The sequence below is a fragment of the Protopterus annectens genome, chromosome 8.part0, assembly GCF_019279795.1.
Source record: "Protopterus annectens isolate FY-2018-M chromosome 8.part0, PAN1.0, whole genome shotgun sequence".
NCBI lineage: Eukaryota > Metazoa > Chordata > Ceratodontiformes > Protopteridae > Protopterus > Protopterus annectens.
In genome coordinates, this window is record NC_056741.1 from 1,204,283,066 (window position 1) to 1,204,307,988 (window position 24,923).

At 39.9% G+C, this 24,923-nt stretch overlaps 1 protein-coding gene across 1 annotated transcript in view; it reads right to left on the reverse strand.

The window, feature by feature from the left end:
* Positions 1–24,923, reverse strand: part of LOC122809306 (metabotropic glutamate receptor 6-like) — a 437,750-nt gene that overhangs the window by 159,497 nt on the left and 253,330 nt on the right. Inside the window, exon 2 of the mRNA XM_044080696.1 lies at positions 4,189–4,405. Coding sequence (XP_043936631.1) covers positions 4,189–4,405 — 217 coding nt within the window. The remainder of the gene's footprint in view (positions 1–4,188; positions 4,406–24,923) is intronic.

The following is a 24,923-nucleotide window of genomic DNA, read 5'->3' on the forward strand; positions in this document are numbered from 1 at the left end:
TGTGTGTGTGTGTGTGTGTGTGTGTGTGTGTGTGTGTGTGTGTGTGCGTGCGTGCGTGCGTGCGTGCGTGTGTGTGTGTGTGTGTGTGTGTGTGTGTGTGAAGCAATGATTGTTTTCATTTAGAAGATTCTTCCTTTCTTTCATTTTACATGTGTGACCCTGAAGTTGGTATATATATATATATATATATATATATATATATATATATATATATATATATATATATATATATATATATATATTATACATATATATGTATATGTCTGGGGGATGAGGAGGACTTTCTTACTATGGGCAGTCTTACCCCTTGCAAAAAATGCTAGCAGATTACCTTTTCATTATTATGGCTGTTGGGCATCTGTGTTCAGTGACTTGGCTCCTTGCCAATTTGTGGCCTAGCCTTTCATGGTGGAATCCAGGGATGCCATTAAAATCCACAAAACAGTTCAGAGAGAAGAGTGAACCAAAAGGTGAGCAGCACAAAAAGCTCATTTAGGCTGAAAAGATTCACCATATTTTATAGTCAGCATAAAAAAATCAGTAAGCAGACAATAGTATTACTTTTAAGACAGTTTGATTTTAACTGTATATATTTATTTATTTATTTATCTTACATGAATGACTATTTTTTTTTATGTCTGTCAGACATAATGGCTTCCAGGAGTGTCTGGGCAAAAGGGAAGAAAATATTTTGATGGAGACTATTGTCTGGTGAATCCAGGACTTATTGAAGAGATATCAGAGTGAAGCTTCTCTTATTAAAAGCAAATTTCTGCTGTACACTTATTTTCTCCTCCATATGTGAAACAGTGTGATTTGTGTAATTTGCAACATACCAGCACTGAGTGCCTAATGTGTTTATTTTGCAATGTATAAGTATGTGTATCAGGTTAAATGGGGGTTAGGTAGCCAAGCTGGTATAATTGAATGAAGAAAACAGATATAACACAAACATAAGAGACACAGAATACTACTACAACTTGTAGCATATCAGCAGCAGTGCGCTGAAATATAGTAACTTTTTTATATTCAATAGCATAATAAAAGACTGAACTAAATGAGATGTAATTGTTTTTTAGGAAACAATTGTTTTTTAGGTAATAGGAGTGTATTGTGGAACAGAACGTTATTCACAAATATAAAGGTATATTAGCTCAATGCCATATCCCCTAAATTATGGATAGATTAATTCAAGAAGAAAACAAAACAGTACATGCCATCATATGCATATCCATTTTGGTCAGAAACCCAGACTTTTTTTTTTAAACCTTGCCCCCAGTTACACATTAAGATTTACTTTGTTGTGAAGTTAAACGCTTTTCAGTTCCAGGTAACCTATCCAAATAACATATATGTTGCAATATTTGTCCAAAACATTTGCTGTTTTATGATTTGTTTTAATACTCATCTGCTCCCAACCTGCTGCTAACCTCCATCTGTGATCCCATACATTTCATCCACCCTCGGTGGTACCACCATAGCTCATACTGAACAATTACCTCACATGTTCCTTCAGCAAACACTCTGACAGTTCAGACATCTATCTTTATGGCAGAAATCTGAGAGCCAGTGAACAAGGACCTTCTGACAGACGTGAACCGGGTAACAAGTGATATCTTTCTGTGGCTGTGGTCTGTCATAATCCCCACCAAGTAGAGCAATGTACACTGTCATCAGCAGTGTCTCCACCAGAGCTTGCACATTATTCCCTAAACCTTTTCCCTGGGGCAAGGGAGCTTGCCATCAGCCACTTCATCCTATCTACTTTGGCCAGCTATGCTAGCAACCTAAGTCAGCGCCTGAACTTAGATCACCAACAACACAGATGGATACCCTGCCTCTGTACTAAAGTGACAGAATTTTCAGTTATCTTTTATCCACATCTGCAGTCCTTGTGTCTGTTCACTGCTTTCCATTTTCAAGTTCATTTCATCAAATGTACAGTGTCCCAGGAAGTAAGCTTGGACAACAAAGCATTACTCAGTGGTTGTTCACTGTTTTTTTCTTCCATCTGTCCTTTCTTTCCACCAGAAGTCAAGTGCACCTTTCCGTTTTTCTGCCTTGTGACTGAATTGTACATAATCCTATGGTGCAGGAATGCTAGCAACATACAGTAGGAACTGCTATAAGTACTGGCTATGACTACATATCCCTCTATTGTAACTTGCACTCACAGCAGGCACATACCTCCAAACCATGTCGTCCATATCTATTTACATCAATTGCAAAATTCCTGACACCAAACTGATGCATGATAATACTGAAACTAGTAACCTAGCAGCACTTGAAGCATTTTTTATTTCCATCTTATTTTGTTAACCTTTTTTCAAGTGGCATCAGTACTACAATCACAATCCACCAAATGCCATCACGTCACCTCTGACTCCTGTAGTGAATTCATGAACAGCTGACATCAGCCATTTTTTACTAGGTCGGTACAGAACAGATGTAGATTGCCAGGTCTTTATGCTGCAACTCACACACACACACGCGCACACACACACACACACACACACACACACACACACACACACACACACACACACACACACACACACACACACACACACACACACACACACACACACACACACACACACACACACACACACACATACACATTGTATGCACACTTAAGGACAATTTAGGATTGCCAATCATTCTACCTCATATCGTTTGGATGTGGGAGGAAACCAGAAATATAATTTAGTATTTTTTACATGGATGGTATATGTCTTCATGTTTAGTAACAAAATAATAAGACTGTGATTACATTGTATTTTGTATACTCTCCTTTTACCAATAGTCTGTATACATGTATACTGGAATGCTGCAATTTCAAATTCAAATTTCTGACTGTCCAAAGTCGCCATTTCCTAGCTATTCCCCAAAATCATCTTCTAAAGTCACAGATCTTGTTTAAACTGCTGGTCCTACTCCCCATGAACATTTTATAATTACCTCTGAATTCACATTTATATCATCTGAGAGGAAAGATCCCCTCCTCACCTTGATATGTTGCTGCGTCTGTTTAAGGTGCTCCATGCTTTCAGTATAACAGGATCAAACACACAAAATCTGAAGATATCTCATGTTGAAAGTAAATCTAATAGCTGTTCATTTTAAAATGATTATTGAAAAAGAGCATTTTATCCTACATTTAACCATATGCTATTAAGATGTTACAAAACCAACTAAGGCAAATCAATATTATAAGCTGGAGAAGAATATGGACACCCAGTCACATGTAGTACTTTTCTATCATTTTTACCCTTACTGTTTGTCAGTCATGAGCTCTCTCCTGGCCCATCATCCAATTTGTTCAGGAGGGACTATCGTTCAGACAGCCATCAGGAGTGGTTCAACCTTTTTATGTTTTTTTTGTCCTACTTTTACCACATGTAACCAGTAATGTACTAAGAAAAGGGTTTTCAATAGGCTGACCATGAAGGGCATCCTATTACTTCTACAAGGAATGTTATCAGGCAGCCCTGCATTTCCTCCAGAAGCCCTAGGAAGTAATTTTTTTAGTCTCCACTTGGGAAATCCCTCTGCTCGATGTGCCATCAAGTGCGCACTACGCTACCCAACTTTTAGGAGAGTTGAGTGAACCATGGCGTTTCACTCTTCCCCCTTCCTGTCCAGTTCCTCCAGTGTTGGGAGTGCTAATCAAACCCTGGTCTTATGGATAATTGTCAGGGCTCTATACCGCTGCACTACAGAACCAGTCTGAAATTATAACACTTGGTATGTGGGTCAAAAACCTAAACAGGAAGAGAACTGCCCACCATGATATCTTCAAAGAATTATTAGTTACCTAATGTACTTCACACTACAAGGATGTCTATATACTTCATACATACATTCCTTTCAAGCTATGCCATGTTTTGTGTCTTGCTTCCCCAGAATAAGTTCAACTGAGGTTACTATACTATATCTATTTTAATGCTGATTCACCTGCAGCTGCACTGTTCCATAACCTGCCACTTCTGTGCTTGTCTCTCACACCATTCCAACTGCATCATATACACAAAGGTTCAGTTTAAAATCACATTTTTTACTGTTTCTTTGCCAAATGAATGCGTAAAATTATGCTTCATCTTAAAATTACCATTTTTGTGAAGTTTGTGATTATCTCCAGATGTATAGATAGAATTAAACTTCAATAGAAATGTATCACATGCTTACCAGCCTCCCGTGATATCTGCATAAATGCTTCTACACCACTCTCGCCATAGTTGCCCTCTGAGGCAAGTGTAGAAACATAGTTCCATCCAAGAGCCTTCACAATATCCACCATAGCCTGTGCTTGGTACGAGTCTGGGGGGACCACCCGGGAAAAGAAATCATAGCGGTTATTGTCACTGAGCTCTGGAGCAGTGGAAGCATAGCTGATCTGTGGGATCTGGAAGGTAAGTCAAACACAGAAACAGTGATCAAGTAATGGATTCAAGTTATGTGCAACAGCATGATTTCTTTGCAGACTACTGCTATAACCTGGACTACTGCTATAAGCTGGAGAATATGGCATCTTATTCTAATATTATAAGTCAGCTTGGAAAAAAATCAGAAATGCCAGTTACCAGCACTCATCATATCAATGTAAGTATTTTCAGAAATGCCAGTTACCAGCACTCATCATATCAATGTAAGTATTTTCAGAAATGCCAGTTACCAGCACTCATCATATCAATGTAAGTATTTTCAGAAATGCCAGTTACCAGCAGTCATCATATCAATGTAAGTATTTTCAGAAATGCCAGTTACCAGCAGTCATCATATCAATGTAAGTATTTTCAGAAATGCCAGTTACCAGCACTCATCATATCAATGTAAGTATTTTCAGAAATGCCAGTTACCAGCACTCATCATATCAATGTAAGTATTTTCACTCTTCCTAGTTTTCTTTTTGAGAGCTAATGCTGGGGGCGTCCTCCTACAGAAATAAATGTGGAACCATGAATTCAACATATTTTACCTGATGGCTCATGTTGGTATCAAGGCAAGCAATAGCACCTGACCATGAATAGGAGTATACAAATGTAGCAGAGAACAAAGTAAGTACGAAGCACGAATACATATGTTCCTTTGTCAACATACAGATACTGCATTAAATGACACGTGCAGTCTTGTGGCCTGACGTGAAATATTCCTCGTGCTTACATTTGGCTGCTGCTTCTGACTGCTAAGAAAAAACAGTCCTTGTCAAAAATGAAACATATTACTGTATGATAGTTCACTGTGATCATCTTTTTTTTATTATATTTATGTGGTTGAATTTATATAGCCCTCATGCAAAATAAAGTAAAATATACAGATTGCCTGTATTTGGCAAATACTCCTCAGTATTAGACAGTAATATATGCCAAAAAATCAAAAACATATTATTATATATTTTTCTGTTTGAACATTTTTGTACAACCACGTTTATAGGTTAGAATTAATACATATTCTATATGCCAATGTTTTCTATGGTAAAGTAACATCCACATGTTGCCAGCGTACAGATGATATCTATAATTATGTAAATAAAGTAAAACAACTTTCACTTGTCTATATCTGCCTATTGCTTCTCAGTAGCCTGTATCAAACATTACTGACTGGCATACGATCTACACTACAGTACTGTATGTTGATTACCAATTATCATTTTTTCGTATAAGCACATTAGCACATAAGACTTAGTGAATCATCTGTATGACAAACTGATCTGTATATTATTAAAATAATATACCCTCCACATTTTAATATGTTCTCTGTGTGGTAGAATTAATGCAGCATCCCATTCCTGAGGTGTTCTGTTTGGCTGAAATAATATAACCCTCAAGTGCTAAACAGTATCTAGAAGTTAAGGATTTTTTTGTCACATGGGCTTAGGTGTTTTGAGTGTGTCTAAATCAATGCAGCATTCAAATGGTAAAGTTATTATAGAAAATAAAGTGAACTATTTATTTTACATATATTAGGCTATTACTGCCTATGGTATGCTATTAGACAGCATTCTCATATAATTAACAGTGTAATGCTCTACATTGTTTCCCTGTTATCTTTTTTCACAACCATTTTGCACAACAAAATGAATGCAGCCTCCAGATCCAAAGGTTTTCCACAGTACAGTAACATAATAATACTACAATGCACCAAATTAGATTTATTAGCAGTGGTGCAGTGGTTAGCATTGTCGCCTCACAGCAATATTCTCTCCAGTGTGATTCTCATCTGGGGTGTCTTTTGTGCAGAGTCTGCATGTCCTCCCTCTATTCGTATGGGTTTCCTCTGGATGCACTAGTTTCCTCTGACATTCCAAAAAGACATGCATCTGGAGCATTTCTCCCAGGCCTCCTTTGAAAATGGGGTCTGCCCCAATCAGACTTTCCCAGTAAACAAATATTAAATAAATAAATAAATATGCTGGTTCCCACTGATCATCTTTTTCACAGGTGCTTTAATGTAATATAATTAGTACAACTCCCAGCCAGCCAGCACTGATTGAACAGAGGGATAAAGCTCTGGTTGTGACCCAGATGATCTTAGTTCAACTAGCAACTCAGATATTGGAACTGGAGTGGGGGGACATGATGGGGCTTAAGCCAGTTTACTACTATTCAGGGAGCGGGTGGTCTGTGCCTTGACACATGTTTGTAGTAGAATCTGCCAATGGAGTCTAGATATCATATAGAGGTAGTGACTTCAGGGAGGTTATGGTCATGATTATCTTACACATGGAGGCATTAATATCAGTCACAAGGTCCATTGCGCATCACTTTTTGATTGCTATGGACATGTGCATTGGATTTACTGGACTTAACCAATAACTTCCCCCACTGCTGCATAAATGACATTTTCTGTATTTAAATAATGGAATTTAATAGTAGACGATTTGATGGTTAACAGAAGAAAATATATATAATTCAGTTCCAAGATGCTAAACTCATTTGAGAGTAATTGAATTAAATTAGTCTCCATGTGCTAAGATATTATGTGCATGGTATTATTAATATAGCCTCCTAATTCAAAGGTTTTTTGTACATAGTTGAAGTAATATAGCCTCAGTTAATGTGATTTATGAGTGGTTGAATGAATATAGCCTTCACATGACAAGTGTCTTTGTGTATAACAGAATTAGCATAGATTCCTTCAGCTATTCTACACATAGCAAAGTTAATACGGATGGGGGATGGGAAACATTTCATCTGAGTTGAGATGAAATATTTTGCTTTGTAATTTATTAGGAAGCAGCATACACAATTTTAAAACGTTGATGGGAAAGTAACATATAATATTGCATCTCTATGCAGTTGAAATAATCCACCCTTGAGTAAAATGCATTTGTTATGATTTACTTGATACAGCTCCATTAAACCAAGCTGTAGTGTAAAACATTTTAAAATTATTGATGAAAAGTAACATATAGCATTGTTCACTTTATGAGAAAAATACTAAACATAGATTGTAAGTGACAAAAAAGTGGTGCCAGTTTTACTTGTAGCTTCTTGCTGTGTGACATGTCCCCTCATCATTACTACTGATACGCTTGTTAACATTAATGTAGCAACGATATTAATCTCACATATTTATTCGTGTACCAGTTTACTGAGTGTTTGCTGATTTGTACTGCATACTAAACTGTTAGGCCTTCCCTCTGACTGAAGCAGCACATCATGTTTGCAGACAAACACAAACATGGAACAGTGAAAGACTTGAGCAATGAATTAAATTTGTATTTGCTGAAGAATGCAAGTCAGGCAGAGTCTAATGTCTTTAACATAATCTATCAATGAGTACATTTAGAGCATGGGTGTTTGTTAAAATGTTAAAACAGCATGCCTACAGAGGAACAGAGGTGGTGAAGAAATGTTACATTGTTCTTCAATAGTCTAAAACCTGAAAGCAGAAATGTTAAACTTTAGAATTAAAGACTATGATTAATAAAACTGGAAAATCTAACACAGCCTTCAGAGTAAAGCTATGATGTTTTGGTACTGCTTCCTGTAATCATTAATAGTTATAAACACATGTATGAGTTCAAAACTCGATAGTGAAATAAGAACAGTACTAATATTATGGTCATTATGTGTTTGTATTACACAGGGGTATGGCCATTTCTTATGAGACCACAAGCTGCTCTGCTATAAATTAGTTTTTTAAAGCTGTAGAAAGTAAAATCTACTAAGTGATATCAAATTCCAGACCTAAATATAGCGCAGTACCTTCTGAAAATTGTAATGTTTAATGAAATACATAGCCAGTCATCTCTTTAGACCCTACCCTTCATATGTATCCACATTCACAATGCCCTTTCATTTCTCTTTTACAGAAGCAGGGGGTGCATTGTCCCATTGAATGTAGTGGCGGTAGCAAACTGAATAGGATAGTTCAGACCACTCTTCTAAGTGGCAGTCTCCAGTTTATCCTGTGTGATTCCGAGACATTCCTTAGCAAAATGAGATAGATAATTGCACCAATGTGTCCTTATTCTGCCCTAGGGCCTCCTCCCAGTTCCCGGTACACCATTCATGGAAGGCACTTGGGAGGTATTCTCACATACTCAGACCATTTTAACTGACTCCTTTCAACCCAGAAGGGTGATGTCTGTATTCTAACGTCCTTTCAGACAGCAAGGCCCTCACTGAGTCTTGTAGAGTAAGCCAAGCTGCCGTCTGAAGGAGCCTTATTTCTGCTGTCAGTTTCCATGATGCCATCCTTTCAGTCACTACTCAAAGCCTGTGATCACACATGAGGATGCAGTTTTAAGACTGAGATGTAAATTGTGAGCATCATTCATGAAGTTACTTTTATTTCACTGTAGTCCAATATATTGCCTACAGTACTGCTGCCACTACACCCATCCATTGGTCAAACTTCCATTCCCTTGTACTTCATCCAAAACCAAGATCACAAGATACTTAAACTTCTGCAGATGGGGGGTTCTGCTTCTCACACTCCAGCAGAGAGTAGCTCATACCTTTCTGAGACAGAACCATAGCCTCTTATATACTTATAGGTGCGGATTTTCACCCCAACCAATTAACTGTCAGTGGTAAAGTGTTCTAATACACACTGGAGATTTTACTCATGTGAAGCTAAACTGAAAAGATCATCAACAAACAAGGAAGATGTGGTCATCATGTCTAAAGACTGGAAAATCTCCAGATTATGGCTGCTTGGTGATGTTTTATCCACTGAAATCACAAACAGCAACTGGAGTTGAGATCCTTAGAAAAGGGTAGGAGAAAACTACATAGGAAAAAAAATGGGAATTTGGGGAACAATACATACAGGGAATGAATGAGGTTTAAAATAAGGTAGGACTTAAATTAGTTGTGTAATGTTTGAATGAAAATGATTGGGTAGATTATAAATTATGTATAATATTTCCAACTGGAAGTGTCAGCATGGTTTGTGATGTAAAATGTTTGCAACTAGAATTGTATTGGTGTGCTTTATTTTCACTTATATAAATGTATGATTGCCTATGTCATATGTGATGGATTAATAAAGATGTTTCTTGTTAAAAAAGACATACTGTCAGTGGTCTCCTTTACCCCCCCCCCCCCCGTGGTTGTGTCCGTATTTTCAAGCCATTGGATTTACCCTTACAGTTTCTGTGTTTTATCAAGTTTTGGTGTTTTTCAGCTGTTTTCTACGTATAGATACCTTTATTCCTTGATAGATGTTCTATTATTAACTGTTTTTGTATTTTTGACAAGGATTTTCTGACTGTACTTTGCCTAAAGATTCTCTGTCTCTTCGGCAGAAATTTCAGCTTGCAATGTAATCACAGAACCTTCTACTTTTCTTCATGGCTTTAGTACATAAATGTGATAGATTTATTCAATAGATTATTGCTGCAGTGTTACCTTTCTCCTCTTCCTCAAGTTCGTAGAATCCCCACTGAACTGTGGATGGATTTCATCAAACTGTAGGGATAGCAGTTACCTAACAAGCTTGCAAGCTAATAATTAGTAGTCACAAAATAAAACAAAAAATAGTTGTTTGGTCCCACAGAGAGATTATTCAAAGCAGATTTGCGCCACATTAATGACCTCCCTCCCCCCACACACACACTTAACATTGAGTTAGCCTAGGTTAATCAGCTTAAATTTCTTGAGATATGGCTATAATCTACTGTTTCCTTTATGTTTTATGTGAAATGTGTATTGATAATGTTCTTCTCAGCTATAGTATCACTAACCACCTTATTCAAAACAGATGGAGAGCCATCAGCATTAGTCTTCTCAAATTCAAGGTTAGACTTTGTTCTCCCAATCATAGTGTTCAGGTCCTCTCAGAATATTTATGTCACAAGTGACTTTCATCAAGATCCATTTGAGACCTAATGCAAAGGAATAGGGATGCTCATTGGCTTTGTTTAGCAGTTAAAGCCACACCACTACTTGTCTCTCTCAACTTTAGTCCTTGTTTAGCATCTAATCTTGCTTTGTGTGTATGACTGTAATATGTTACAACCACAGAATTCCTTTTTTTATATTTTAGTAACTTGACTGTTTTATGTTTCTTCTGTGGGTAATAGTGAAATGCTACCTTTTATGTGTTATCTGGAAACAGGACTTTTACTTGTGTGATACTTATGTGTATTATCATTGTTGTGTTTTAGGTCATCTAGGACTATGGCATCCAGGCATCCCAATCTCTGAGAACCACCCTTCAGTAGCCCTGAGAATCAGGTAATTCATCATCATCATCATCATCTTCTTTCAGCTGTTCCCGTTAGGGGTCGCCACAGCGGATCATCTGTTTCCATTTCTTCCTGTCCGCTGCATCATGCTCTTTCACACCAACTGCCTGCATGTCCTCTCTCACCACATCCATAAACCTTATCTTAGGCCTTTCTCTTTTCCTCTTACTTGGCAGCTCCATCCTTAGCATCCTTTTCCCAATATACCCAGCATCCCTCCTCAGCACATGTCCAAACCAACGCAATCTCGCCTCTCTTGCTTTGTCTCCAAACTGTCCAACCTGAGCTGACCCTCTGATATACTGGTTCCTAATCCTGTCCATCCTAGTCACACCCAATGCAAATCTTAACATCTTGAACTCTGCCGCATCCAGCTCTGACTCCTACCTTTTCATCAATGCCACCGTCTCCAACCCATATAACATAGCTGGTCTCACTACCCTCTTGTAGACCTTCCCTTTCACTCTTACTGGTACCCGTCTGTCACAAATCACTCCTGACACTCTTCTCCACCCATTCCATCCTGCCTGTACTCTCTTCTTCACCTCTCTTCCACATTCACCATTACTCTGAACTGTTGATCCCAAGTACTTAAACTTATCCACCTTTGCCACCTCTACTCCCTGCATCCTCACCATTCCTCTACCCTCCCTCACATTTACATACATATATTCTGTTTTAGCCCTGCTGACCTTCATTCCTCTCCTCTCTAAAGCATATCTCCACCTCTCCAAGGTCTCCTCAACCTAGTCCCTACTCTCACTACATATCACAATGTCATCTGCAAACATCATAGTCCATGGGGCCTCCTGTCTGATCTCATCTGTTAACCTGTCCATAACCACTGCAAATAAGAAAGGGCTCAGAGCTGATCCTTGATGCAATCCCACCTCCACCTTAAACATATCTGTCATTCCCACGCAGTCCTCACCAATGTCACACTACCCTCGTACATATCCTGTACCACTCTTACATACTTCTCTGCCACTCCCAACTTCCTCATACAATACCACAACTCCTCTCTAGGCACCCTGTCATATGCCTTCTCTAATTAATTCTTCTAGGTAATTTTGGAAGCTTTTAGGCAATGTGGTGCCTTTCTGCTTTAGAGGGGACATGGAGATATGTCAGGCAGAATGCAGATTTAGCAGCAGATAGTTGGTGATGTGAATGCAGTAGGTGGCCACAGCAGGACATATGATCAGGTGTGCCATAGGGTCACTGCATGGAGGAGAGCAGCTGCAGTGGCCCATGATTGGATGGGTACTGGGGGAGCCTACTACAGAGCCACCACTAACAGCAAATGAAGAGTTCCTGTCCACTGTTAGGGATCCAGACAGCTCCCAGGAAAGTACAGAACAGAATGTTCATAGCATTGGTGCTAGTGTTTCAGGGAGAACAAATATGGCCCAAGAGGAGTGTCCAGGCAAGCTTATGTATCTCAGTTGTTAAATATTCTTGCATAGTAACATATTGACAGCAATGTGTGTAAGTTCTGTTTAACAATAAATTTGTTTGGGGGAGGAGTTGCAGATTGCTACAGTTAAGAACACATTCTGATTGATTCACATGGGCTTAGGTTGGACTTGTCAACCAAGTCCTTGTTAAAAATATCGTTAATGGACATATAAAGGGAAAAATGTTTTAACCCCCTGTGTTACTGTTAATTGTGATGATGTTGTCCTTAACCTTTTGCTTAACTTCTTCCAGGACCATCATCCATGCGAAGCATAGCATCAACTGCACATGGTAAGCCAAATATCATTTTGGTCAGTAGTGATGAGCAGTTCAAAGAATTTATATATTTTTATCCATTTGTGCGATATGGGTGTCAGGACTGTTATGTGAATTGTTGTACTGTCTGTAGTAAAGACACCACTGTTTGTTTGTTATCATACATTTGACTGTGGTAGTATAGCTATTAATTTTTTTTCCTATGTTTGTTGCTTATTATCACAGGTGATCCTGACAGTGGAAGTGTAGGATTCTTTATGTTATTTATTTATTTATTTTACATTTGTTCACCAGAATAGTCCGATTGGATTCATGTCCATTTTCAGCGGAGGCCCAGGGAGAAAAGCTCCAAGGTAAGCAGATACAATAAAAACAATGAAAACATATTACAAATATGGTATAGACAAAGAATACATAAGCAAACATGAATAGACAAGTTCAACAGGTTACTGTTACTCCCTGGTGACAGTCAGGTGTACTCTTACCATCTGATGTCAGACTACTGGCAGACTTTGATGATGATGGTGGCCAAAAAGAGTCGCAGTCAGGGGATGCAGATGTTGAATCTGACACTGAGGTTGACATCCAGCCATCTCCTGTAATTCCATTGGACACAGCCAGTAGGCCTATGGTGGTTTAATGACCATGGTGGTGCAGCAGTTAGCATTGTTGCCTCACAGCAAGAGGTTCTCCCGTTCGATTCTCGGCTGGAGCGCCTTCTGTGTGGTGTCTGCATGTCCCTCCCATGGTCGAGTGACGTTAAAGACATGCAGGTAGGCGCGTGCATGAATGGGCATGCCTTCTTTGAAGGTTGGGCATCGGGCTGGCAACTCGGCACCGTAAAAATCCACTGCCAATTATTAGCGGATGGGAGTTACGTTGTGGCGACCCCTAACCGGGAAAAGCTGAAAGACTTTTAAGACAGCCAGTAGGCCTACACCAACCCATTTCAGTGACCCCTCAGATACTGGACACGTGGAGGGTGAGATACTTGATCAGGGAGGTGTGGTTACTGTGGCTTCAGTGCCTGTTGACTCTGGCTCTAGTGAAAGTTTGGGTGAGGTGCCACACAGGAGGGTTGTTAGGGGTGATCGGAGAAGGCCTGCTGTCCATCCTCCACCTCATTCAGGTGTGTCTTCTCATGCCACTCAAGTATGTTTAGAGCCATCATGGAGGCACAGTCACTTTCCAATAGGACCTTCAGAGAAATGCTTAGGGTTGTAGATTTGGCACAGGCTGACATGCATGACTGCCTCCACTGTGTTGCCAGTTCAATGGATAAGATGAATGACATGTTGGAATGGGCATTGGCTGTGATGGAACATCTGCTGGGATGGGGATGGCATCCTCCTGGGCTTAAGTCAGCCACATCATCTGCTGTTAGCTGACATGTTGGTGCCCGATCACACTGACATAGTGGCAGTACTTCCACTGCTCCATCAGTGGTTCAGATGCCCACACACAGGAAGGCAGGTAATGGGGTTGTATTCTTGGGTATCCTCATGAGGGGAGCTCATCTGGCAGACATCAGTCCCATTTAGGTAGCCGCAGTGCATCTGACTGTGGGCGTGGATGTGCTAGTGCAATCCCTGACAGAACCAGTGCTTATGGTCAGGTATGACAACGATGAAGTGCCACCTGTACCTTTCACAGCTCACACCTGCCCGACATACCAAGACATAGAGCTAGTACACAGCTTGGCTGTGTTCATGCAGACACTCACACCCTTATTTCACCTGGAGGACACATATAGACACAAACACAACAATTACGTGGTTCAGCCATGAATCTTAAAGCTCGTTTTGTCTCACTGGCCATTTGTTACTTTGTCCAAATGTCTGCCTGCTTCTCTTTTGTTACTCACACACATTCTCCAACCTTTTGTGTCAGCCTAGGCTTCCTGACCGGCCCCCACAACTCCCTGTGGAAGTGATGATACCTGTGCCATATCCTTGTTTGCTATATTTTGGATTCAGGGGTACATAGTATTTGTGTCTGATGCTCAGGGTGCATATCTCACTTAGTGTTTATAAGTATAGTATATGTCTGCATTTGTGATGTTATTTTGCTAATTGCACTTTTGACATATTTTGCCTTAGAAAATTGGACAGTTGATAGAATCAAACATTTTTTGCATCAGTATTGTTAGGGATCTTGTGAGGGTTGTGAAGTGTGAAACTGAAATGTGTCTCATTACTTTCTAACTTATCTCTGTAATGATTTTTCAGTCCAAACGTATGAGGCTAAACTGAGGACATTTGGTGACCATCAGTACTTTTTAGAGGCATGACTGTGTGAATCTTTGATGCATGAGGCCTACTACTTGATAGTGGACACATCTAATCACATCAGTCTCTGCTGTCACATGTTAAAGTAATTTCTGTACAATACAATACAACCAAAGGAAGTATATACAAAATACCACCAAGGAAAGCAATGGCTAATGATATAAATCTGTTTAATACTTGGTGGTATTTCATCATTTCTGTACAAATCACCCACCTTGTTTGCATTACCAGGTAATAACATGCAAGGATATGCCATTCATTCATATTATTACACAATACACTCCAGGTTCAACACTTACCTTGTAAATCCAACAATTTTAACAGTTTTAGTTCAGGGCTGACTCTGTCTGATGCTGGCAGTACACAGCCGTTACATGGGTAGGCATACCTCCCAACCGTCCCAAATTACTCATTTTGTACCATGTTTTGGGATCATGGGGTGCCACGATTCCCAAGTGGCACCCCTTCATTTGCATGGGAGCACATCTGTTTGAATACTGGGACTGCTGGCAATTTAAGTTCAAAGGACTGCTTGTGCAGTTATGGATTTTAAGCTCGTTTTACAACTGCAGATGGATTTAAGCTTGTTGCCTGACTGCTTGTGTTGTTATGCCAACCATTATGAATTTAAGCTCGTTTTGAGCCAGATGGGTGGATTTAAGCTTGTTTTGAGCCAGATGGGCTCCGGGCAGAACACGGAGTTGTCACTGTAAGGTACCTAACTGAAACTGCTATATGGGTTCCGGGCAGAAGTTAGAACACAGAGTTGCTGCTGTAAGTGTGTGTGTGTGTGTGGGTGTGTGTGGGTGTGTGTGTGTGTGTGTGTGTGTGTGTGTGTGTGTGTGTGTGTGTGTGTGTGTGTGTGTGTCTGTGTGTCTGTGTGTGTGTGTGTGTGTGTGTGTGTGTGTGTGTGTGTGTAGAGCTCAGAGATGGACAACATGTCAGCAACATTATTTATATATATAATTATTGAGCAGGATGTATTTTCAGAGTGAAAGTTAATGGCTGATACATAAAAGAGCTTTCCTGAGGAAATAATAAGTGAGACTAGGATGAATGAGGGGTGATGGGTTAAGAATGTACCAAGTAAATGCATGGAAGTTTGGCAGAAAAATGGGGGAGACAGGTTTTTGATTTCCTAATCCTCAAAGCTAGCACATTGAACTGGAAGAAGTATAAATCTTTTCTGTATTTGAATTTGTCATCATATACTGCACTTCTTATAAAAGCAATGCCATTGGGGTTCAGGGTAAAGCTTATTTATTATAACAATGTATCTTTAAACAGCATACCTGCTTATCACAATTTTTGATACAAACTCATGCTACTGAATGTGGCATTTTGAATAAATATGCATTTTTCAAGATTCCTAATTAAATTAAATAAAATATAAATAATGCATTTTATCTTTTAAAGGATTGCTAATTAAACTACAATAAAACATAAATAATGCATCTTATCCAGTTTATGAACCCAATTTATTTTATTATTTATTTGAACTCAAGCTGTAAATACATGAGGAGCCACTGTCTCATGTTCCTTTAAGGGAAGCAATTTAATGGAAATGATAACATGAGGTTCTTATTCAGAAACTAAAACATAAAAGTGCCTAGGTGTATGTGTGTGTGTGTGTGTGTGTGTGTGTGTGTGTGTGTGTGTGTGTGTGTGAGTGTGTGAATGTCTGTAAATGCCCCCATTGAATGGAGGTGGTGGCTAGAAAGGCTCAAACCCTGTACCTTGGGTACAAGGTAAAAAGAGCTTAAAGTCCCTAGTCACCACCACTTGTGAATTCATTCCTCATATTTTTGTTCTGTTCCTCATTAAATCTGTGGTTTTAAGGATTTTTGTTGCAAACCACTGAATGATTGATTGAATTCATTAAATAATAATAGACATTTAAATTTCAGACTTCATATTCTTCAGAAAATAAATGATAACACAAAACCTTTTATTCTAGCAATTTTCTAACTTTATAAGATCAGTTAAGTATTTGAAATTTGTCCCTATTTTGGGGCTGTATTCCCCCATTATTGGTTTTGTCCGGGTTTTTTGTCCTAAGAAGTTGAGAGCTATGGTGAGAAATGAGAACTGAATTCTGTATTCCCCCATTATTGGCTTTGTCCGGGTTTTTTGTGCTAAGAGTTGAGAGCTATGGTGAGAAGTGAGAACTGAATTCACTAAATGATAGCCATTTAAGTTTTAGTCTAACTGTCTTTCAAGAAGCTGATGATTTGGCATAAGGGTATGTTGTTCTGACTGTAGTGCACAGGGTCCCGGGTCCAAGACTTGGCAGTGAAATACATGGTGGTAATATGTTTTATTCTAGCAACTTTCCACAATTACACAAGCAATGATTAAAATGTGTCTCTGGTTTTTGCCCTATTGCCCCCCCCCAAAAAAAAAAACTGAAATTGAAAATAAGTGCAAGAAGCTGTGCAAGATGCCCATGGCTTACACTACTGTCATTCTATTTATATATTTACACTTTTATGATGGAAATGTTCTTAATTGGGCCGTTTTTATCATTATTGGTTCATGCATTTTGTTTCATAGCCTACTGGAAAAATGTTCAAACTATAAATTTAAATGCGCTCTAACTTAAGCCTACTGGAAAAATGTTCAAACTATAAATTTAAAATGCACTCTAACTTAAGTCTAACAAGTGTGCTGTATTATACAAGGAATATAATTTAATAAAGTCAGGAAGGTGTATCAAAGAACACATATATGTTTCTTGTATTGTGTGCAAGGGGCCTATGATTTGAAAACAGCCCAAAGGTAATCTTTATCCACCACTGGTCAGATGCATTTTCTTTGGATGTGGTGTGGGTTTCGATGCTGTTTCAATGAATGTGAGTTTCAAAGGCAGAGAAGTTTTAATGCCAAGTCTATTTTCATTGTGAGACAGTATTGCTTTGTTTAGCAGATACCTATTCGTGTTTTTTGCATTGTGCTATGAAATATAAAAATAAAATCCAAATAATCATTGTAGAAGTAAAGCAGTATGCACACATTAGTGTTTAAGGTAAATGGGGTGACATAGCCAGGTAATGGGACATTGGAATGGCTGCAGGGAGACTCTGGTGTCATATTTTGGTTGTCTGTTCTTCAGTTTGCATTTGAAAGTTGCTATCCCACATTTCCATTGGAGTGGGCGGGGTTATGTAATTATTTGTGCAAATTTTACGTTAATCAGCTTACAGATTTGTACCTATTTTTCATGGGCCTTGTCCAGATTTTTGATAATTCCCGGTTGAGAGGTGTGGATAGGTAAAGGTTGTGTGTGTTGCTTGGCATCAATGTTACTACATTAATTTGCATAAGATGAAGGTTTTAGTCCCTTAGGTGATGAGTGATGTTCTATGCATTGCCTGTTAGCTAATGCGAGGCCATACTGAGCATGCCTACATCTGTCTACACCCACAGCAGCTGCTGCTTCCTCCGCTTTTCTTCACCAGTGTGTGGCTGTGGTGACCTTGCAATTGGTGGTGGCATGTGTGCTCCTTCCCCTTGTTGATTCTGATGAAGCATGCCTCCTCAGAATGATGTTGCGTATCATGGCACATATGGTAAGTATTTCAATACATTGTACGTGGATTGTACTGCAGGGCTCCCCCAGATGTATCTAGGCACCGGAACCATGACTTCATCAGCCCAAACACATGATCTATGATATTTCTGGTTTCAGCGTGTGCCTCATTATAGTGTTCCTCAGTGGGTGTGTGTGCATTTCTAATGAGTGTCATCAGCTACAGTTCCAGGGTATAACCTGCATCTCTCAGTAAATGACCCTGTGGGATATCCCCCTAGTAAACATCTCATACATTTGGGAGGTGTGCCAGATATGTGAGTCATGATAACTGCCTGGGTTGCCAGCAAACACATTCAAGATGATTCCTTGGCATTGCACATGACTTGGCAGTTAATAGAGTAGAAGCCCTTCCTTTTTATGTAGAGTCTTCCCTGTTCCCTGGATCGTACGATGGTACCTTATATCTGAGTGACGCCTCCAGGTGCATCTGCAGTTAACACCTATTGATGCCTCTAGGCTACAAATATTGCTTGTTCATATTTGCATCAATAATTCTAAAGCCATGGTATGCACAAGGTTTTAAAAGATTTCATCTTAAAACTTACACAATGGCAAACTCAACTGTATTAATATTTGATGTCTGTCTGGTGCAGGTAAATACATATTAACTGTTGTTTTTATTATATTAACTTATATAGATATAATTTTCACATTTTTCTAAATATCTCAAAAAAAGTAACACAGACAGAACTTCTTAGCCTCATATGGAAGCTCCCGGCTAGGTGAATAAAATGTTGCTGACTGCATGTGTGTAACTTGAGTGGTTGCATAGATATTGTAAGTTGCTTATAAAATATTATAAATGTAAATGACCCTATGGGATATTCCCCCTAGTGAACATCTGATACAGTTAGGAGATGTGCCAGATATGTGAGTCACTGTAACCGCCTGGGTTGTCAGCAAACACATTTGGTTTAAGACTTAGAACCTAACGAATATTACCACTGTAAAAATAGTTTGTGCTGAAGAGTTTCCCATTTATACTTCTTTCATAACTGCTATGGTTCCAGAGATATGAACATGTGTTTGAAATGGGAGGACATAATCTGATACTGTCAAAAGGCTTAGGCTCTGCCCTTTGGAAGTTACAGTGCAAACTTCTTGAACTCCATTGGAGTGAATGAGTTAACTTCTATATGTGTACAATCTATGGCACCCAGTACTTCAGGGTAGCTTGCTACAGCGTAGAACACCTGCATATTTGTGGCCCTGTCCTCGGGAGTACGGGAAAAATATACGTGGACACTGGCGTGCTGGAGCATAGCATTCAGGAATTGATGGAGGATCCTTGATGCTGATGCCTGTGACATCCCCAGCATGTCCTCTGTTGGTCTCTGGAAGGTTCCTTTAGCTAACATTCTAAGTGCTACACATACCTTTGTCTTCACTGATATGGCTTCCCCTCTGTTTGCCCTGGCTCTGAGTTGAGGGCAACAGAGGTTACAGAGTTCCTGTAGTGTGTCTCTCTCCACTCTTCAGTGCTCTACAATATCCATGTCATGCAGATTGTGATAAGTTAAATGGAATCTGAAAAATATTCTCCTTCTTGGCCATGCAGTAGCATAGATGTCAGCCTGTCGCACATACACATGAATTAAAGCAACATCTGCTCCTAACATTGTGTAGCCTCCTTTCCATGGCTGTATTCCAATAGGTTTTGGAATTTGCAGGGAAAACCAGCACTGAGTCTACATAGTTGTTTTATAGCTTGTTGAATAGCTCCTCCATCTTGGATTGGTTGATTAACATACACTTCACCTGCTTATGTTGTAATCAGCATGTCATGGTGTTTATCTTGTTTGTGTGGCTCTACATACCATGTAGAGCCACTAACTGAATCCAAAGCAGTGTGGTATCATGTGCACATCACGTCACAATGTGCACACAGTCTAAACTGACCATGTAGGGTTTATTGAATCTGGTAATTTGTTTATAATGTGAGTATTTGTGCCTGAATGGACAATTAGTAGAGGGAGGCCATATTTAATTTTGTGGATAGGTACATTTCTAGCTATGACATTAAGTTCTGCAGGCAAATATATTGTGTTAATGAGTGTTTCTGTGCAGTCATAACAACAGAGGATGAAACTTTTGTTAACTGGTCCTTGGCATGACTGTCAAGATCCACAGACATCAGCTGCACTGTACTCCTCCTAACCAAATATGCAGAAGCAGTAAAGTTATCAGCTGGGCTGAGGAGCAATGGTTCTGGTGTGTGTGTGTGTGTGTGTGTGTGTGTGTGTGTGTGTGTGTGTGTGTGTGTGTGTGTGTGTGTGTGTCTGTGTGTCTGTCTGTCTGTGAGTCTGTGCTACAGGAATCAGGAGTACAAGGGGGGGTCACCTGTTTGCATGGACCATATCCACTGCTCTCTATTTGGTCCTAATGTGTGGCTGCATGGAAGAATCTTTGTTACCCTGCTATTCCTCTTCCTTTGGGAAATCATCCACCCCTGGAAACTATCATATTGACAATACACCCTTTAGAGCTGACCCAGTTGTCAGGGACTTAGGGACACACATAGATAGTAATATAGCCTTTGGCCATTGTGTGTCTACAGTAGTGAGGAAATTATTCTATGTTGCACAACTTATAAACAAAGGGATGTCATCTAAGTCCAAGGAAGTCATTGTTCCACTGTATTCAGCATTCTTCAGACTTATCATTAAGCACAATACCCCCTTTGGTATGTACCTAACCAAGCATATCCAAAAACTGAAATGTCCACAAAGGTTCTCACTAAAAGAATACAGGGCTTAAGTAAAATGTCCTATGCAGACCACCTCAAGGCCCTATCCCTGTATTCTGTCTCCTACAGGCTTTTGAGGGGAAATCTATGCCTGGCATACAACACGCTGTCAGACCCCACTCTGATAGACCTCCTGCATATCCACAAAACAAACAGCACAAGAATTACCCATTCTAAAGACTTAAACCTTGCCTGTAATATAAATAAGACCTGCTGGAGAGATAGGTATGTATCCCAGAGACTACCCCATCTCTGGAACAGGTTCCCCATCCATGTGAAGCAGAGTTCCTCCCTAACCCAATTCAAGTGCAACTTAGACAATTGGATGATGGAACAGGAAATTCATCCCTGGTTTGGCACTCCCAAGAAGCTGAGATCCCTCATGAAATCCTCCAAAGTTAGTTACAATAATAAAATTGCCAAAGATTCCAAAGACAACCACAAGGCATTCTATAGTTATGTCAAGAATCTAAATGGCAATGCTCAGATGTGCTCTGAGCTACAACAGAATGGCATTAAATATACTGATCCTAAGGATATTGCCAATATCCTGACAGATCGAATTAGTGCCAACTTTACCCCCCTCTCACCCCCTAAAGGGCCCATCTCAATACCAAAAGATTGCCAAATTCTGGTAATCACGGCCACACAAGTAGAAACCGCACTCACCAAAGCTAAGAATACAGCATCCATGGGACCAGATGACATCCTAGGCTGTGTACTACATGAATTACAAAATGAAATGGCACCTCACCTAAGTATCATGTTTAATCATAGCCTCACCACAGGCTTCTTGCCCACTGAATGGCGCACAGCTACAGCTATCCCACTCCACAAGGGGGATCCACCTTGGGTCTCGGGAACTACCATCCCATCAGTCTGACGAGCCTGATCTGCAAGGGCATGGAACACATTATCATGGAACTTATAAACAAAGACATTGGCAACCTTCAAACACTGGACCCCACCCAGTTTGGGTTCATGAAGGGTCAATCTTGTCTCTTGAAACTGATTGACTTCTTTGAATCAGTCTCCAGAGCTGTGGACGAGGGTAAGACAGTCCACACAGCCTATCTGGACCTCGCCAAGGCCTTCAACACCAACCCCCACTCTGGAATCATAGATAAACCTACTAAGCTGGGCATAAATCCTTACATCACTCGATGGGTTGCCAACTGGCTTGCTGACAGAACCCAGGCTGTAAAAATAGCCGACTCCAAATCCAGCTCCAGACAAGTCACAAGTGGAGTACCTCAGGGTTCAGTCCTGGGACCACTCTTGTTTGGCATCTACTTCTCTGAAGGACAGTCCAACACTAAGGGACTCTGGCTAACAAAGTTCACAGATGATTGCAAACTGGGAGTCATTATTGAATCCCCAAATGATGTGGATATTCTACAAAAGGGTCTTACAGAAACAGATGCTTGGTGCCAGAGCCATGGGCTCAAGCTTAATGCCAAGAAATGTATAGCTATCCCCTTTGGGAAAAAACATGTACCCATGAATTACCACATAGGTGACAGTACACTAAACACTGAAAGTGTGATGAGAGACTTAGGGACACAGGTGGACAGTGGTCTCAACTTCGATAACCACATTGCCACAACAGTCAGGAAATCCTTCTATGTGGAACACCTCATCACTAAGGGCTTTTCATCCAGAAAAAAGGAGGTCATTGTCCCACTGTGCTCAACCCTCATCAGACCCATTATAGAGTACAATGCCCCATTTGGTATGTACCTCACAAGACATCTGCAACAGCTGGAAAGGCCGCAGAAATACCTCACTAAAAGAATCACAGGCCTAAAGCAGATGCCCTATGCTGACCATCTAAAAAACTCCAGCTATACTCTGTGGCATATCGTCTACTCAGAGGCAATCTCTGCTTAACATACAAGGCCATGTCAAACCCTGAGCTGTTGGAGATGCTCCACTTAAAGAAATCCCAATCCCACAGAGCCACATGCTCCAGGGATCTAAACCTTGTCATCACAATGAACAAAACTTGCTGGAAGGATACGTTCCTGACCCAGAGACTCCCCATACTCTGGAATAGACTGTCCATACATGTCAAGCCGACTTCCTCCTTGGCCCTCTTCAAAAGGAACCTTGACGATTGGATGGGAGATAGGAAATTCACCCCGGGGATCATATCAGTCACCCTGCTAGACAGGGGTCCAGGGAAGTAAATATTGTGGGAAGAAATATCCGGGGAATTGTTTGGCTAGGCTTGTATAGGCCCTAAGGCCAATAGCCTAGTACCAACCTATGAACCTATGAACCTATTATGTCTCTAATGGGTACAGGCAATCTGTAAATGGTTCATCTCCCAAACCCCTGCTTACACTTATCAAGGGTATCAGAACTTGTCAGAGATTTGGGATGCATGTCTAGGCTTAAAAAGGCCCTTGTGGTTGTTAGCCTAGTAAACTCCTATAAATGCCATGACAGTGGACCACATACATAGTGTGCATCCATTTCACAGAGCTTGCATCAGAGGGAGAATAATTAGGGAAAAGGGGCTGTGGAGTGCAAAGCCTTCCATGTCAGGGGTGCAGGAAGGTTTGCATCCTCTAAAAAAAGTATGTATTGTTTTTATTTGTGTTTCTATTAACCATTTTTGCCTGACTGGCAATTTTGCAAATTTAGCAAGAATAATGTGTATAGTTGTGCTGTATATGTTCATTTCATTACAGTGTATTCTGTAATTGTACTATGTTGTGTTTCCTCCATTAAAACTTTGCAATAGTTTCCAAAAGTGTACCTAGGTGAGCAGATAGCTTTGCAGGCAAATAGATCTTCCTTTGCTATGCCTATCCATTCACCTTTGAACCCAAAGAATGCTCCAAGAAGATTACTGTGCTGTACTTTCCTGTTTCATCTCTCTCTCAATCACCTCGTTTCTCCCACCACCCTCCAACTACCTGCATTACATATCAGCCCTACCTATCAGTATCCAGCCTATCTTCCATTGTCTTTGTTTCCTGATCCAGGAGATAACAAGGCCCTGGTCTCTATAAGGGAAACATATTAGTCTTACATTTATTGTAAGAAAAAATACAGCACATCAAATTTGCCAAAGCAGTTGTAATTACATACTGTGTGCACCTGTCAGAGTCACAGATGCATGTGTACAAGCCTGACATATTTTAATATATTATGATTACTGTTTCAGTCTAGCTTAACTGCTGTTTTTTTTCTCCCCAAAGTAAATTGTTTTCTATTGTGTTTCACTGCAGCATGTACTGAAAATAACTTGAGGAGAAACAAACCAGACACTATGCATGGACCTTGTTTATGACTTTTATGTTTGTCAATGAGGTCATATCTATCAAAAATAACTTGTTCCTGCCATACCCTATCTACCTAGAGTTCAAAATTAGTCAGACATGTTACCTCCAGAACAAAAGAAACATAAAAAATGATTGTTTATAAAGAGAAAAAAAGGCACAATGTTGTTAACAGCTGCTGAGATTCAGTCAATTCACTTCCTCCACATAGCCTACTTCTGATTTTTATGTTCTTATGCAGACATAGTAACCATTTTAACTTGTGCCATCACTTTGCTCACACAGAGCTTTTAAAGGATTTGTATTCTTAATGTGAGTATAGTTGCCTAGTCACAGATATTCTAAGCCCCCCCCTCCCGTAATACAGTTTTCCACTGGAGCAGACAAGAAGCACACTGTTAAATATTTCACTGACGTGCACATCTATCCAAGGAAAAGGTCCCCTAGTTAACTGAAGCTTTGAAATGATTATTTCCTTCAACTTGCTACTGTACATCAAAACAATCTTGGTCTTTGATTCCCACAATGTTATGATACTGCTCTGAGTAGCAGTTTGCACCTTTATGGGTGCTCA